Genomic DNA, 15,650 nt, shown 5'->3' with positions numbered 1-15,650 from the left:
CGACTCTGGGCTCAGGAGAACAGAGCCGACTTGACAAAGTAGAAAAGAGCTCAGTACTGGTCTGCCCACGCTTTGGGCATGCGTGAGCACTCGCAGCAAAACACAGCTGGCACATCTAATTTTAGCCTCGCCCGCCTTGAAAAGGGGCCCTTTAAGGAAATATATTTTCTCTGAAACAATTTGTATTATAATGTAGCAGCTGATAGACATGACAGAATATTATCATTGGTGGGAAAAAACTCCGCCAAGTAATTATGATTTTTGTTCTTTTTTTTAGATGTAAAGTGATTAAAGCATCAGTGCATCAAAATAATCATATAAGAGAGAGACAATGGGAGAAACTATTTATTTGTAAAAAAAACTCTTGATAAACCTATAGGAGTCATTTTTTTTTTTTTTTCTTTTTTTTTAGCAAATGGATGGTGATAGAAAGGGTTATTATTTTTGATATATTCAGTGATCATCCAATCTGATGACATTGTGGCATTAACAGTAGTCCTGGAGTAGACTCTAAAATTTCTTCAATACTTAGTATCCACCAGGTTTTCCAGGTAGTAAAAGGTTAGTTTCTCAATCAGCTCTTGGATGCGTCTGGCTCTAGTGTGTTAACAGATTTTGAAAGCATCCGGGACTTACTTTTTTCCCCTTTAACCAGCAAGGTTAGTTCCTCTGCCTTTATTTCTTTTCCTTTCTCCTTTCCTTCTTTTGTCCTCTCTTCCCTCTCTTCTGTGTTTTGTTCAGCAGGGTGGCTTACCTTGGAACTTGGCAAAAAGAGGAACAAAAAGCAGCTCTTGTGTGGGGTAGATGGAGGACAGATAAGAAATAATCCACCGCCCGCATTGGAGTTCTTCAGGTTCAGTTCCAGCGGCAGCAGCGTTGCTGCAAAAATCGCTTGCTATTCTAGATAGCCAGCAGAGGGAATCGGAACTTTGCTTGCAGCAGGGGTTGAAGCAGCCTTTTTTTTTTTTTTTTTTTCTTGGAGGAAATACTGCAGCCTTCTGGACTGCGTACGCTGCTCCCTGGAGAGGCTCTCTCGGTTCCACCCACCGGCTGGAAGGAGGGGAAGTGAATGAAAGGACAGGACAAGCCCCGAACACCATGTCACTCTGGGAGGGAGACAGCAGCAACTAAGCTGTACAAGGTTTTTTTTTTGTTTTTTTTTTTTTTTTCCTTTTTTTTTCTTTTTTTTTCTTTTCTTTTTTTTTTTTCTTTTTTTTTTTTTCTTTTCTTTTTTTTTTTTTTTTTTTTTCTTTCTTTCTTTCTCTTTCTCTCTCTTTTTTTCTTTTTCTTTAAGGTGGGGAAGGAGACAACCAGGAGACAGGAAGCTGATCTGCAAGGATTCGGAGTTGTGTTAAAAGGACTTTGATTTTTTCCCCCTTTACGAACGCTGGCAATTGACATCACTACAGACAGCCTGGTTAGAGAACAAACTGCCTCATCCCAAGTGGACCCCGGCAGCTGGGGGAAGCCAGGCAAGGTCTGGGAAGGCTGTGTGTGGGTGTTTTTTCTACAGATCTCACTCCTCACCTTTTTTTTTTTTTTCCTTTGGTGTGTGTTTTTTGTTTTGTTTTGCTTTTTTAAAAAAATTCTTGCTGTGTTGGAACTAGCGAGTGGTGGAGTCTCAAGCCTCATCAGTCACCGGGACTGTCAGGAATAGTGGTTTAAGAGGAAGCTCGGCCTGGGGTACTATACCCTGTCATCCAGTTCCCTGCCTCGGAGATAAAGATTCCAGCTACATGGGCAAACGCCTGGATCAGCCACAAATGTACCCCCAGTACACTTACTACTATCCTCATTATCTCCAAACCAAGGTATGGCTTGACCCACCGTCTGGCAATCAGTGTGGTATCCTTCTGCACTTGGGATGGGAAACAGACAGGCATGTGAATTATTAGTTAACCCCCACCCCCATCACTTCTTCCTGCTTCTTTGAAATTAGTGACATACCAGTGCAGTTAATGAGGCAGAAGAAGACATAAGAAGAAAGCAGCAAACCCAGAATTGTAGCTTTCTCTTTAAGGAGAGATAATAGTTTCACTTGAGTTCAGTTTCCTTTGTTGTTATTTGGCAGCATAAATGGTCCTGATATCAGGAAAGTCTTTTGCAGATGGGCACGGATTTTAGAAAGCAGATCACAACAGTGATTATCAGGCACGAGAATATAATTTCAGGGGCTTTTCTGGTGAGCTGTTCTTTGTTTGTGGCTCTAAAGGTTTTTCTTACTAGATAGGACGTGCCGGGGTGGGGGTAACTCAAACTTTTAATCGCAGAGTATAGAATGAAAGAAGGGTGTGAGAAGGTATAGGGCTCCTACCAGAGTCTCTGAGAGTTTGTATATTTTTGTTTTTAATTTGCCTTGCATATTTTATTTTATATTGAGGATGATCAGCATGCTATAGACTGCATTCGGAGCTTTACAATACATTTTCATTACTTTTAAAAGATCTAGTTTTCTGTGTAGCTGCCATGAGGAGGCCTGAGTCTTGAAAAGGAATGAAATGTAACTGATAATAGTTGGACTTGAATTGGTTAAATACCTTAGGCTTTATGTGTGTGTGCTCAAATGACCATTAGGGGCCCAGAGGCAAGCCCACGTAAGTAAGCAGTGGGCAGTACCTACCCTGAACTTTATCCTGCAGTTAAGACATGAAAGACTCTCAGGTGTGAAATCACTGCTCCAATTTGTCAATTACATTGGACTTGATTAGGGGAAAACATGTTAGCAGAGTGACCACCTTGAGAGTAGGGGTGATAATTACTGTGTGTTGCATTAGCATTAGCCAGACTCTACCATCTCCTTAATAAATAAATATGCCGAGAGTGAACAAGGCATGCCTGAATGATCTGTGCTGTCACCAGGACTCGGTGATGTGATTAGGGTTTGGTAATTCATGCTGTAGTTATCTCTCATTTATTTTGTCTCATCCAACAATGCCTATTTGTAAACCAGACTGGCAAGCTGACTTTCAGTATTATATGAAAGATTGTTGCTTTATTTATTTATTTTTCAATTGTTTTATAATCCACCCTGCCCCTCCAAGGTCGACTCACACTGCTATTTGCCTTTGTGAGCATTTAGTTTGTGCTGCTGATGCTTAAATAGACTAGCCCTCCTGCTTGGTGCCTTGAGTTTTAACTCTTTGGGGGTGTTAGGTAGAGAATGCTGCCTGCCATTCGTCAAGGAAATGGCAGAGCAGGGACAAGTTAAAAGGGGAAAACTTACAGTCATTTCTCATCCCTCAACGAAACAAAAACAATAAACTCAGGTTGCATGAAAAATATCGGACATTCCATCCCTTTTACTCATTTCAAAAATTATACTTTGTTTTGGGTTCTTGTTTTCTACTATGGTGTATATTCAGAAAAGAAACTTTAGATTGAAATGAATAACATAATTGTTTTTCTGTTTGAGACCTCTTTTAACCTATTACTAACAGGAAATAGTGAATGTTATGCACATTTTTTTCAAAGACACAGGGTGCTGGATGAGCTATACTAGTAGAAAGTGTGTGTGTGAGAGAGAGAAAGATGGGGGTTAAAGAGGGAGAGTGGAGTAGTGAGGGAAAAGAGAAGAGCCTGAAAAGTAGGGAGATTTTAGATATCTGCTTTGGAGTTCTATGTAGTTTAGTGTTGTATAGACAGGCAGCATCTGGATCTTGTTACTCTCAAGCTAGCCAACGCCATCAACTTCTGGAACATTTTTAAAGAAGTTAGATCCATTAGGCATTCTATGTTGATATTTGGATAATCAGATCAGGATAGTAGGGAATATAAGATCAGCTACCTTGCCTATCATGGTAGTTCATATTGATTATTATGTTGTAAAACGTTGACAATGCTTTGAAGTTGTCCTATATTGTTATGGTGGCTCTGAAATGACAGACATTAATAGCATTCCTGGAAACTGAAGATGTGAAAACGTGCCCTGTTTTGAAACTTGCATAGAGAGGAAATGAGATGAAGAGTCAATGTGCAATCACATTTTAAAATGGGGGTACTGGGGAGTTTCTGACAGGGTTAACAGTGTACAGTGAAGCACCATCATGTTTCAATGTCACAGGAAAACAATTAGGTTATTTCCATATTGCTTTTTGTTCCTTCTACACTTATACCTCAAAATATAATTTATAATAATTTTAAATGAAGTACATACTTCTTATATTTATTTGGTAAACCTGGATGGAATTCATAAAATCCACTCTTTGTAGCCTTGGCTTAGAGTTATAATCCAATTTTAAATTCATAACTATTTAAAATGATGCTGATATGTCAAGAACACTTACATTTGATGAAAATAGAATTTTACGGTAGGTAAAAATCACCTTCTGGTGATAACATATCTTAAATTTTTCTCTTAATTGAGGTGGGTTTTCTTCCTGCCAATCCACAAGGGCTATTTGCTATCATTAGTTTTTTTGGGGAAAATCTTCATGGGATTTTAAAGGATTGAAATGTTTATTACTATATTATTTCAGAGAATGCACACATGCTGAACTCTCTTTTTTCTACTTGTGTAATGATAAATACCTCTGCTATTTTTTAATGATAAAACAAAATGAAAATGAGATTTAAGAAATAAATGCAGATGTTTCCATTCCCTGGAATACATAGTAAAGTTTTAGAAGAACTTGTGACACTTCCCTGCCTTCTCTGCTCCTGTTATTTAACATTGAATTGGAACCAAGCTCTCAACTTTCCCTCTTTAAAATAAATGTTTATGCTTCTTCAAATAATTTTCAAATCCTTAAAATGTTTTATATTAGAAAATATACATGTAAGTTAAGATGAAAACCCAGTGGTTGACTCGTAGCTATAATGTGTAACAATATTATCATCCTATGCTCCCTCTTTCACACCTCACATCTTTAAAACGTTGTCATTTGTCAATTTTCTTTTGATGAATTTTCTTTTCCTACCGAAAGAAGCAATTTCAAGGAGGAACATTACTTTGGTTAAGGAATAATGAAGAAATCTTAGTGACATGTTATGATATTTAAATAAGAAACAGCTGGATGAAAAAAAGTTTATCAAGGCAAATTTGCTATTTGGAAGGGACACCCAGAATAATCAGCAAGTTTTAGAGAAAGGGGGCTCAAAAAATAGTTCATTAGCTTAATGACAAATTATAAAATGTTTGATTAGTTGTAATCCAACATTTTTCAAGTATTTTATCACCCTTTCCAAAAAAAAAAAGCAACCTGTTGCCGTTGAATTGAATTTCATTCTGAATTTTTTTGAGGTACCTTACCAGCCGGGGGGTGGGGTGGCGGGGGGAAGGTGCAGGGCTTGGGGGAATGGGGGAAAAAGGTGTAAAGGTGAAAAAGAGGGTTAGGGGTTTCTTGAAAAAATTTTCGTTGAACTAGGTAAGCTTTAAAAGAAGAAAACCTGGTTACAGCCTGGTGAATTGATTTTTTTTCCAGCTGAGAAATAGATACTTCTCTCACATATATTTGGAAAACTTTAGTCATCTTCATAAAACTTAAAAAGTCACCTAAGCATACACAGCGAGTTTCTCCTTTCTTTCTTTTCCACACCCTTACCAGTTCACTATGTTTCTACCAATCCAGTACACAGTTTCTAATGATGTTGCTCTCACATGAATTTACTGAATTTCCTTCTTTGGTCGTCCGGTTCCCCAGAAGGTCTTGAAGAAAGGGGTTCAGACTAGTGGACCCAAACAGAATTTCTTTGACTGGTGGTACTCAGATTGTGTTTAGAGCCTGGTATGAAGAAGGGGCCAGGTAAGTAGTAATTAATCAACTGCACATTGATTTCAGGCTGAATATTCAACCATCTGCAGCCACCAGTCTCTGAAAGTCTAGCTGAAGCACAATTGATTGTGCCATAGAATGAGCAAACACTTGAAAACACAAGTAAGTGAAGGAAGAGAGGCTTCTATGGGGCGAAGGATATTCTTAAAGATGTGAATGTACAGATCCTTCAAAAGCAAAACAAAACAATCCTGTAACACACTCCTTACACATGAAAATGTAGAAAATCTTGCAGAGGGAGGGAATGAGTTTAGAATTTCCTTAGTACTTCCTGCCTCTGATTTGCATTGATATCCAGAGTTGGTAACTTGCCAGTTGTTTTAAAACAGCCTTGAAAACTCCAAAGTTCTGTTTTCCTTTGAAAGCCTGAAACATACAAAACTGGTTTTCTAAAATCTTCCAGCGATGGAATTTTTAGGTACAACTACAGATTTTTTCTTTCACGTCAAGGGCGTAATACAATAGCATGAAACTATGATAGCATGAAACTATGATAAATCCTGTTTGTCTCACTTTAGACTGTATAGAATTTTTAATTGGTTTCAAATAAGAGGAAAATAGAAGGAAGGGGCCATCCTTGTTTCTTAGTTTTTTGGTTTTTTTTTTCCTTAACTCCCCCAAGCCTTCATTATCAGTGGGATTGGATACAATCCCAATGCATGTTTTGCCATTTTTTTTTCCCCCATGATATAGACATTGTTTTTACAACACTAAGTTTGGTACCTACTTAAAAGGAGTAGAAACGAAAAAAGTTCATGGTATTTTCTTTACTCCAGAATGGATTCAAACATAAGGAAAATATCATGTATATTTAGCAGCATCTTTCTGAAGCATTTTCCTTTCACTTTCTTTCAATTTGGAAAAATATAGCACAAAATTACAGCACAAAATTATTTACATGAAGTAATAAAATGTATCTGAGGGCTGGGGGTAGGGGTAATTTGCAGGGAGGGACACAATATAGAAGGGAGGATGCAAGTTCATTCCAGGTCTTTCTGGCTTCAGGATTTCTGGAAAGCTTCATTTTTGCACTAATATGATTTTACACAACCCTTTTTGACATTATCAGTCTTTTGGCAGAGAGAGAGTTCAGTCACAATTATGTCCATGCCAAATTCTAAAAACAAACAAAAACAACAAAAAAAAGTATTTTCTTTTAAAATAAAACTTTTTTAATGTCAAACTTTTTATTCAGAGTAAATGGTTGATGTTTATTCAAAATTGGCTTCAAGTACTACATTGAAATTGTTTTGTAACAGTCTCATAAGCCACAGCTGTATGTGATTAAATAGTGTAATATCAAAAGCATGTGAGAATAGACGTTTTTATGCTATAGCTGTTGCACAGCAAGAGTGCAGATGGAACTGAAGGGAGACCAAAAGCGAAAATGTATTCATGTGGTGTAATACGTGTGTTGAGGATATGTGTTGCTATTTTTTGCAGTAGTGGGAAAATGTTGAACTATTTTGGATGAGCTTAGAAAATATCCTCTTGGAAAACGGAGACAGACATATAATACCATTTTTAAAATATGGAGTGGATCATGCCATTCAATTAGAAAACACATAGGTGCTGAATAGAACTGAAACCAATTCAAGTGGAAGAATGAAAATTATTCCCATTGAGCACACATTCAAAAACCAAAAGTGACTTTCTCATTTCTGTTTTGAAATTATAAATTTTTTTTTACTACTTTATGGAACAATTGTAAGAAAACCTTCAGCCCATTTATATCTAAAGAAGAGTATCAGACAATAAGAATCAGCAACTTACAGATGGCAAAATAGGCAGCAGTATATTGCTTTTTAAAGATATTTGGATATATGATGCTATTCAATGTTTTATAAATATTGGTCTTTTCTTACCAGTGTTAAAAATTACAAAGCTACACAAGGACATACAACTTTTGCTTCTATTTCTGTAACAGAGATGTTATCATAAAGAGGTGTCTAGTTTTTATGAGGTGATTTAATACAGTGTTTTTGAAATAATATTTGTTAATAAAAACTAATAACCTCTAGCTTCCTAGAGATAATAAATCTATAGGATTAGTCATACTAATCATCACCACTATTCATATGTGATTGTTTTCAGGGCCTTGAAAAGCTCATGGAATTGTCTATTTTAGATTTCAGATTTTAGACAAAAGTAATTTTAAGAAGAAAAGAGAGGGGCGGACTGAGATGAGTTAAATTTTGCTTGGTTTTGTTTTATTTTTTCTTATAAGTTGATACTGGCAGATAATCTGGTCTCATTAAAAATGTTTTGTTTTATCCTTGTAGGTTTATTAATCAGGGAGTATGTATTATGTGGAATCATGAATAAAATTTTAATAATTCAAAACCAATTCCTAATAAATAACAAATTTCAAAAGTATAGATAATAAAGGAAAGATGATAGACCCTATCCTTTCGTGGGGGAATTATCTGATTTGTATGTCAGTGCATTGGTTTCTAGGCTGGATTCCTTCACTAGGATCCCTTCCATTGTGAGATAGCTGAGCCTGCTTTGGTATCTTAGTGGTGTCTTCAGGTGACCTCGGTTTTGTGTCATTCATGAGTTTTTCTTTGGTTCCCGGATGCTTTCCACAGAGCAGATCAAATGCTGCTTTATTGGCTCTCTGGTGATTTGAAAAATTTAACTGTCTTCATCCTTTTATACATCTAAATCCAGTGCACTGAGAGAAACACGTCCATCACTTGGGAGTGGGTGGATAGCAGTTCCCAGGAGTGGAACAAAATGACAGACGTTCTTTAATCATGATCTTTTCCAGCTTTGTTGTGGTGGTTACAATTTTTCTTCTGAGTGGGTAAAATTAAGGTGTATCCAAAAACTTAATTGCGATAGTATGATGCTATACTTTTCCACATTTAACTTCCTGTCTGCAGGTGGTGTGGAGCTAAGTGGTTCTGCATGTTTGGCTAAACCAGTTGAGGTAATGAAGGAGACTAGAATTGCCACATTAAAATACTGACAACCTTAGTTTCATGAATGATTATAAGTAGTCGGTGTAAATATAACAATTAATGAAATATTATTTTGACTGGATTCAAAACCTACAAATCTGCAAAACCTACAATCTCTGAATCTCAGAATAGTAGCCTAGAAAATGCGGGAACTGAATACTGTGGTTACTACAGTATAGGGTATTGTAGGAGGGAAATAACTTCCCAAGAACATAGAAACAAGAATATTATCTTTTCTACTTTTCTTTTAAGATTCTCTTCTTGTTTTCAAAAGCTCCTGTTAGCTGAATTAATGAAAGCAAATGACATATACAATTTTAAATTATTATTTAAACTTTGAAAAATCATACATTATTTTCATATAACTTAGTCCATAAGTTGTTATGGACTTCTTCTTCTCCGAATATATATGGCTATATATATGGCCATATATATATATATGAATAGCCATATATATACATATATACAAATATACATATATTCCATATATATAGCCATATATATCCATATATATAGCCATATATATATCCAATATATATAATATATATGAATATATATATGGCTTGCTTCTCCGAATATATCTGGAGTATAAAACAACGAAGATAATCCTTTGGGAAAATTGGTTTCTATTCATATCAGTCTGTGTGTTCATTTATTCATTTGCGAAATGAATGAAATAACCCTGACCTCAACAATTTTATATATTATAAAATTATATATAATTATAACAATTATAGTGGCCTCTGCTATGGAAGGCATGAAGTTGCTGAGCTGTTAAGAGAGGGTGGTTCATAAATAAGTAGCAATGTTACCATTTCTGAAGCCCAAGTGCATCTTTTTATTTACTTTATTACAGACTCAGCTCTGAGGTGGGTAGTCTGTCTTTAACACAGAAGAGAGTTTAGGAGCCCCTCAAATGTGTAAAAGCCATTTCTATTTGCTGAAGCATAGCTCTTCACCACATAATCATTGAAAATTATGTTGTAGAAGAATATTTAGTGATGGGGGAATGTTTATAATACGTCAAATGGTTAAAACAGGGAATTATGTTCCTAATATTATAAAAGCATAAAGAATCCAACTATTGACATATACAAAGACTTAAAGAAAATATATCAAATTCTGAAGGAAAATAAAAAGTAAATGGAACCTGAATTTTGTTTCATGAATGATAAATACAAAAGTGAGACTCGACTACATACCTTATTAGTCAAGGGTACCCTAATAGTACCCTTTCCTGTTGTGTGGCAAGTAATGTATAATAGGAGAAAAGTAAATCTAACAATATTTTAAATATTGATAGTAATAGTTTTAGGAGCTGATTTTTAAACTTCTTTTAGACTTAACTTTCCTTTCATTCTATTGTGAGGTTAAGAAATTGGTATATATTACATTCAATATGCTAGATGCAAATGATCTTCTGGTCCTCCTACTCTTAGCTGATAGTTTTCAAGCTGAATATAGATCATGCATAGAGTTTAATAAGGATTTTAAGAGACATCTTATTGCTTTTTAATCCTGTGTACTACTACTTAGTCATTTTCACTGATTGATGACAATTTAATAAAAAGTGAAATGGAAAACAATACTAACTATCTGGTTTTCTGAAACTGGTTAAAATATATTGAATGCTTTCCTTATGTACGTGAGTCGTATTTGAAGCTATTGTTGATGTCTGTAAATTCTCATGTTGCTTCTTTTAACACTTGTCAAGCATATAAATGGTATTCTGACACCCAATATATAATTTACAATTAAGTAACTTAGAATTCAAGCAAATATATTTTTTAACTAGTTTTGAGTAGGTGAAGTATTTGAAGTATTTAAGAGACTTGGAATAATTTTGGTGACTTTGCTAATAATTCATCTCATCTCCATATTTATGTAAAATTTCAGAGATTGTTTTCTGGGATACTCAACAAATAAATATGTGATAGACCTATGGCCTTTAATTTCTTCTTGAAAGATGAGAAAACCACATTTCATTTTCTTTGACTTGGTGGGAACTACCCTTGGAGGGTGGTGACAGTTCATGGATTTACCCTGGTCTCCTGACCGTTACCAATGTACACCAATCCAGACTGCATCTTTAGAAATAAGAAGGTTGCATTTTTAGTCTAAGGTAGGTAGAGAATCCTGGAAAGAATAGAACTCTGATGTCCTTTTCTCAATTTATTTCAAACAATTAACCACTGCTTTTAAACTTTATTATTTACCTGCTTAGGATAATTTGGCTTCATGTAAGCAATGGAAGTTTCTCTTTCTGACTCATGTTTAACTTTGTTGTTGAGCTGGAAAAACACAAGAAAAGGCCAGTGGGAACAGATGAAAGAATATTGAGGAATTTCTCTTCAAGTTTTCCTATTTCCTGTAATAATAGATACTTTTTGAGGCCTCCATCCCACATCCAAAGACACATATTAAAGTACACTAACATTCAACGCCAGATTTAATTATTTCACAATAATATGTTGAAAAAACTTTTATAATTTTGCTTCTGAAACTCTTAGTCCAAGTATATTTAATTAATATGTATCTGTGAATTTGGAAACATCTTGCATACATGAATATTCTTGCAAAGTGAAAAAAACCTAATCTACGGATCTTTTTCAGGTACAAAGAGATTATTAGAAGACTAAGTGGAACAATGAATAAAGTTGACAATGTGTTATGTTTTGTAGATATGCATATAAATGTTAATTGATTTGGGTTTTGCAGTTTTTCTTTTCAGAGTTTGGAGGCAATGCATTTGTTTCCTTGCACCAGTGTTTTTGTAGGTCCTTAAGATGGTCACAGCATCTAAAAAGCTGGCCATATCTTTCACTATTGTGGCCTTTTGGCACTCAAGATATCTCTGTATTTTAGTAATCCCAAATTTCCGGGGAGGAACATGTGGTAGAACAGCACAGTGTATTGGAAAATGTCATTAACATTCTTTGGCTAAAAGATTTCAAAAGCAGACACATTGGATTGACCTTTGGCAGTGAGAGCAACTGGGAGTTCCAGGTCTGGGTGCCAGGTTCACAGAATTTTTTATTGCATAATTGGTGAAATTGTTTACTAGAGACAGAGCTTAAATGTAACAGGTGTTTCCCTAGGGCACCCTCTTAGGGGAGCAGGCAAGAGGCAAATCAATGGCACAATACTTATTATATGTCATAATTTTTCTAAATTCTTCTGTCTCAAAATAGGGTCATAGGTTTTTTATATGCATTAAAACTGACATTTCTTCCTTTTCTCCAGTTCCCATGGTTATTTACTTAGGATAACATCTCTTGGTGTCTAGAAGTCTCTCTCAGTCCTAGAGAATCTATGTACCCTTTAAAGAACACATATCTCTACAGGTATGCACACTGCAGCTAGGCCCACCATCACTCTCACAAGTGGTAGGGCAACCTGAAGATACAGCTACTCCAGCCATAAGCCAAGTGTGATGGTTTCCTTCATTTTCATTCTTATCCCAGTATTACAAGAAAATCAAGATCCTAAGCCTAGACATATCCATCCTCCCCCATCTTATTCAGGAAATAATTTTTTCTCTCTGTACCCCCATATATATCCTCATACCTGAAAATTCACACCATCCCCCAATGCTGGAGGGAGAATTCTCTCATAATCACCCTATGTTTTGATTCTCCATCTAATTCCTCAATTTTTCTTCCCAGCCCTCAGGCAGATCTCACTGAATTTCATTAGCAGATGCAATGAATCAGCTTTGATGGTTTCTCTTACACATAAAACAGCAACAACACACACACGCACATACATTCCTGAAAACCTTAACGGTTATTTTAATGGTTTAGATTTTCTCTGAGGCTTTATCACCACAGAGAAACATGGAGGGGCAAAGTGGTCCTAAGAAGACACATTCCTGTTCTTCCCAGTTTTATTTTATTTTATTTTATTTTATTTTATTTTATTTTATTTTATTTTATTTTATTTTATTTTGCTGCTAGTTGGTAGCACAAAGGGGTGAGTCTTACCAAAATAGAAGTAACTACTATGTTTTTACTTTCTTTCACAAATATCATAGTATCTTCTCATGATCTGAGATACATTGACAGTATATCATGCAGGTTAGCTATCTACTCTCTTTTTCATGTCATTCTTGATAGCATCTTTTGGAAATCTTATTGATTAATTCTAATTCATCCCAAATAATTTCATAATTGTCATTTAAACTGTGAAGAGTCTAATGAGCTTCAAAGCTTTTAGTGATGAGGCTGTCAATAGGAGCATAGAAAAGAAAGAAAAAAGCTGACAGTTCTACAACGTTAATGTAACCAGTTATTTATAAGAAACACCAAGAAAGATAAAACAGAGAAGAAGAAAGAGAAAATGAACTAAAGAGAAAAATTAAGGGTGTCGGGGCTCAATGTACTTTCAAACATTTCTGGAATTTGACAACTTGTTTTCCTTTCAAAGACAATGGATAAGAGCTGTTTGGCAAGGAAAAGGTCATTTACAAACAGAAGAAACGTGTTTGGGAAGAACGTCAGTGTGAATACATAATTTGATGTGGAGGAATCCTGTAGTCGAGACTTTTGGTCTCTTAGGAAGAAAACTGATGCTTATGTCGACAATTAGTGCTTTATTTTGTTTTTGCACTTGTTGCGGCACTCAGTAATAGCCAGCATTTGCTTTTGTTGTTTTGACTTACTCATCACTAGTTCTCAAGGAGAGCCTGTATAAAAGCCTTCCTGATGCTTTTGATTGGAAAGAGGGTTTTTTATTTTTTCATAAAGAGTCATTGGAATCAAGTTTTAATGTGTATTTATGATTTTCTGTATATAACATATTCGTATACAATCTGTATATGCTCACACATATAACCAGGAGCAATGCTGCTGTTGTTCTGTGTGGAAAGAATCTCGTTCTGAGGAGGAAAAAGCAACATTAGTTGTGAAATCTGCAAAGCTGTATTGCCATAGAATCACACAGTACCAATTGCTTATTCAACAAGAGTGAAGTTTGAGGCCACTAATGTGCCTGGGGACCCAAGGAGCAGGTCAGTTGAGGGAGTGGGTGCAGTCATGCTTACTTCCTCTGGGCTGGCATTAGCCTTTGTTAGAGGGGAGGAGCCTGGTAAAAGAGTGTCTAGATTTCAACATGGCCCATAAAAGACTAGCTGTTATTGTTATTATTCGTAGTCCATCTTTTCTGCCAGATTCATTGTATGCATTTATCCATCCTTGTTTTATTTAGGATGGCTGTCTGATGCAACCTTGCTTTAACATTGTGTCTTCTCCATCTCCCTGCCTTTCCCAGATTGTCCTTCACAGGGGAAATATTTTTATTTCTTTGTTGTAGCTTCTACTCCCTTAGCCCTTTCATGCTTGCCCCTTTTTCTTCTATTCTCAGGTTTTCTGCTATGGACTTGCCTTGTCTCTGTCCTCTGATCCTTAAATTCTGCTCCCTTCTGTTTGTTCTCCCAGCTTTCAGTCTTTTCTTGTATTTTTTGTTTGTTTGTTTGTTTGTTTTGTTTTGTTTTTATTGCTTTTTATATGTTTCTCTCTCTCTCTCTCTTTTTCTTTTTTTCTTTACAAGGTACGGTGGGATTGGGTTTTGATTTTATCATTTTTTTGCGCAGTTGTAAATTTATTTTTGGCTTTTCAAACATAACTATACTCTTCTGGATCATATTTGTGTCAGAGTTAGTCTGTAAACAATCTGAGAACTGGGACCACAGTTTTCATCTCTGAATGTCCTGCAACATATATAGTATGGTGTATGATGCAGATTAAGGTCATAAGAAAAGGTTTTCAGAAGGTATTAGTCTATCTTGTTTTGTGCGTCTTGTACATTGCTCCATTGCTGAAGGCAATGCTGTTTTGAACCAGAGTTGCTTAATGTCATCTTCACGTCTGTGATGCTTTATATCAAAAGACATCTTTTTTGTATGTCCACATAGATACAATCTCTTGGGGTCCTACCTTTTTCACCTTAAGCACATGGGTCACTTGGCTAGTACCCTGAAGCTGTTGGCTTGAGTTGGGTTACATCCCTACCTAATGGGACAAACCATAAAACACAAGGTGAGTTAAGTCAGAAACTGTAAAAAAAAAAAAAAAAAACATAGTACTGCATTATAAGTTGCTGGCAAGAAAGTCAATACACGTGCCAACTCAGTAAGGGGCAGAAGTGGATTTCAAAGACAGACTAAGTAGCCAGGATTTGGAACTGGGGGATGAAAGTAAGCAAGTATGTCAGGATTAAATGGTAGTGGTGGTGGTCTGGAGAAGGCTGGAGAGGCAATTCCTCAGCAATTGCCAAGAATATCAGCCTTTATGTGTGGCTTCCTTTTATGGGTTGGCAGAAAGCTGGACATATCAGGAAATTAACTTAGTTTGAAGAACTGGGAGATGGTCTGAGTTTTAGGCCCATCTTTTTGTCAGTTTTGTTTATTCAAAATTCAGGGTCTTGACTAAAATAGTTCTTATAAAAATATTGAACTGCTAACCAATATTGGACTATAGTCCAAGAGTAACCAGCCATGCCGTATACCTATTCAAAGCAATACCCAGATGGGTTTTTTTTAACTCAGAATTTTGAAAGGACTTCAAGTATCAGGTAAAAATGACAAAATTCCCATTTTAGATAGAAAACAAAACACAATTTCCCTATACAATTAACTACGTGGGTATAAAGACATATCTAAACTAATACAAGATGGTTAGATGAAATTCTGATGTAAGCTTCAAAGCTTTTCTTGCTAAGGGATATCTGAAAACAATAACCCTGTTGTGGCTAAGAGTTACAAACTGTGATTTTGGTTTGGACTTCTCTTGATTTTTCCAAGTTGTGCTGAATCTCCTGTGTTTTTTCTGCAGTGTTTTCCTCTATCATACTTTTTTATTGCATTGAGGTCCTTATTCCCAACTGCGGAAATTATATATATATATAATATATATAT

The 15,650-nt window shown here is 35.8% G+C and overlaps 1 protein-coding gene across 9 annotated transcripts in view; it reads left to right on the top strand.

Annotated features, from left to right (window-relative positions):
• The first annotated feature begins 1,022 nt into the window (after nucleotides 1–1,022).
• RBMS3 (RNA binding motif single stranded interacting protein 3) overlaps nucleotides 1,023–15,650 on the top strand; it is a 763,768-nt gene continuing 749,140 nt past the window's right edge. For 8 of the 9 annotated variants that reach the window (XM_017868338.1, XM_017868350.1, XM_017868345.1 and 5 more), the window contains exon 1: nucleotides 1,023–1,811. In XM_017868338.1, coding sequence (XP_017723827.1) covers nucleotides 1,737–1,811 — 75 coding nt within the window. In that variant the 5' untranslated portion in view covers nucleotides 1,023–1,736. The remainder of the gene's footprint in view (nucleotides 1,812–15,650) is intronic. The other variant, XM_017868353.1, reaches the window with a different exon arrangement.

This window comes from Rhinopithecus bieti, unplaced genomic scaffold, assembly GCF_001698545.2.
Source record: "Rhinopithecus bieti isolate Rb0 unplaced genomic scaffold, ASM169854v2 scaffold_60, whole genome shotgun sequence".
Lineage (NCBI taxonomy): Eukaryota > Metazoa > Chordata > Mammalia > Primates > Cercopithecidae > Rhinopithecus > Rhinopithecus bieti.
Note: the sequence above shows the minus strand (reverse complement) of the source record. Positions and strands in the feature narration are given on the sequence as shown.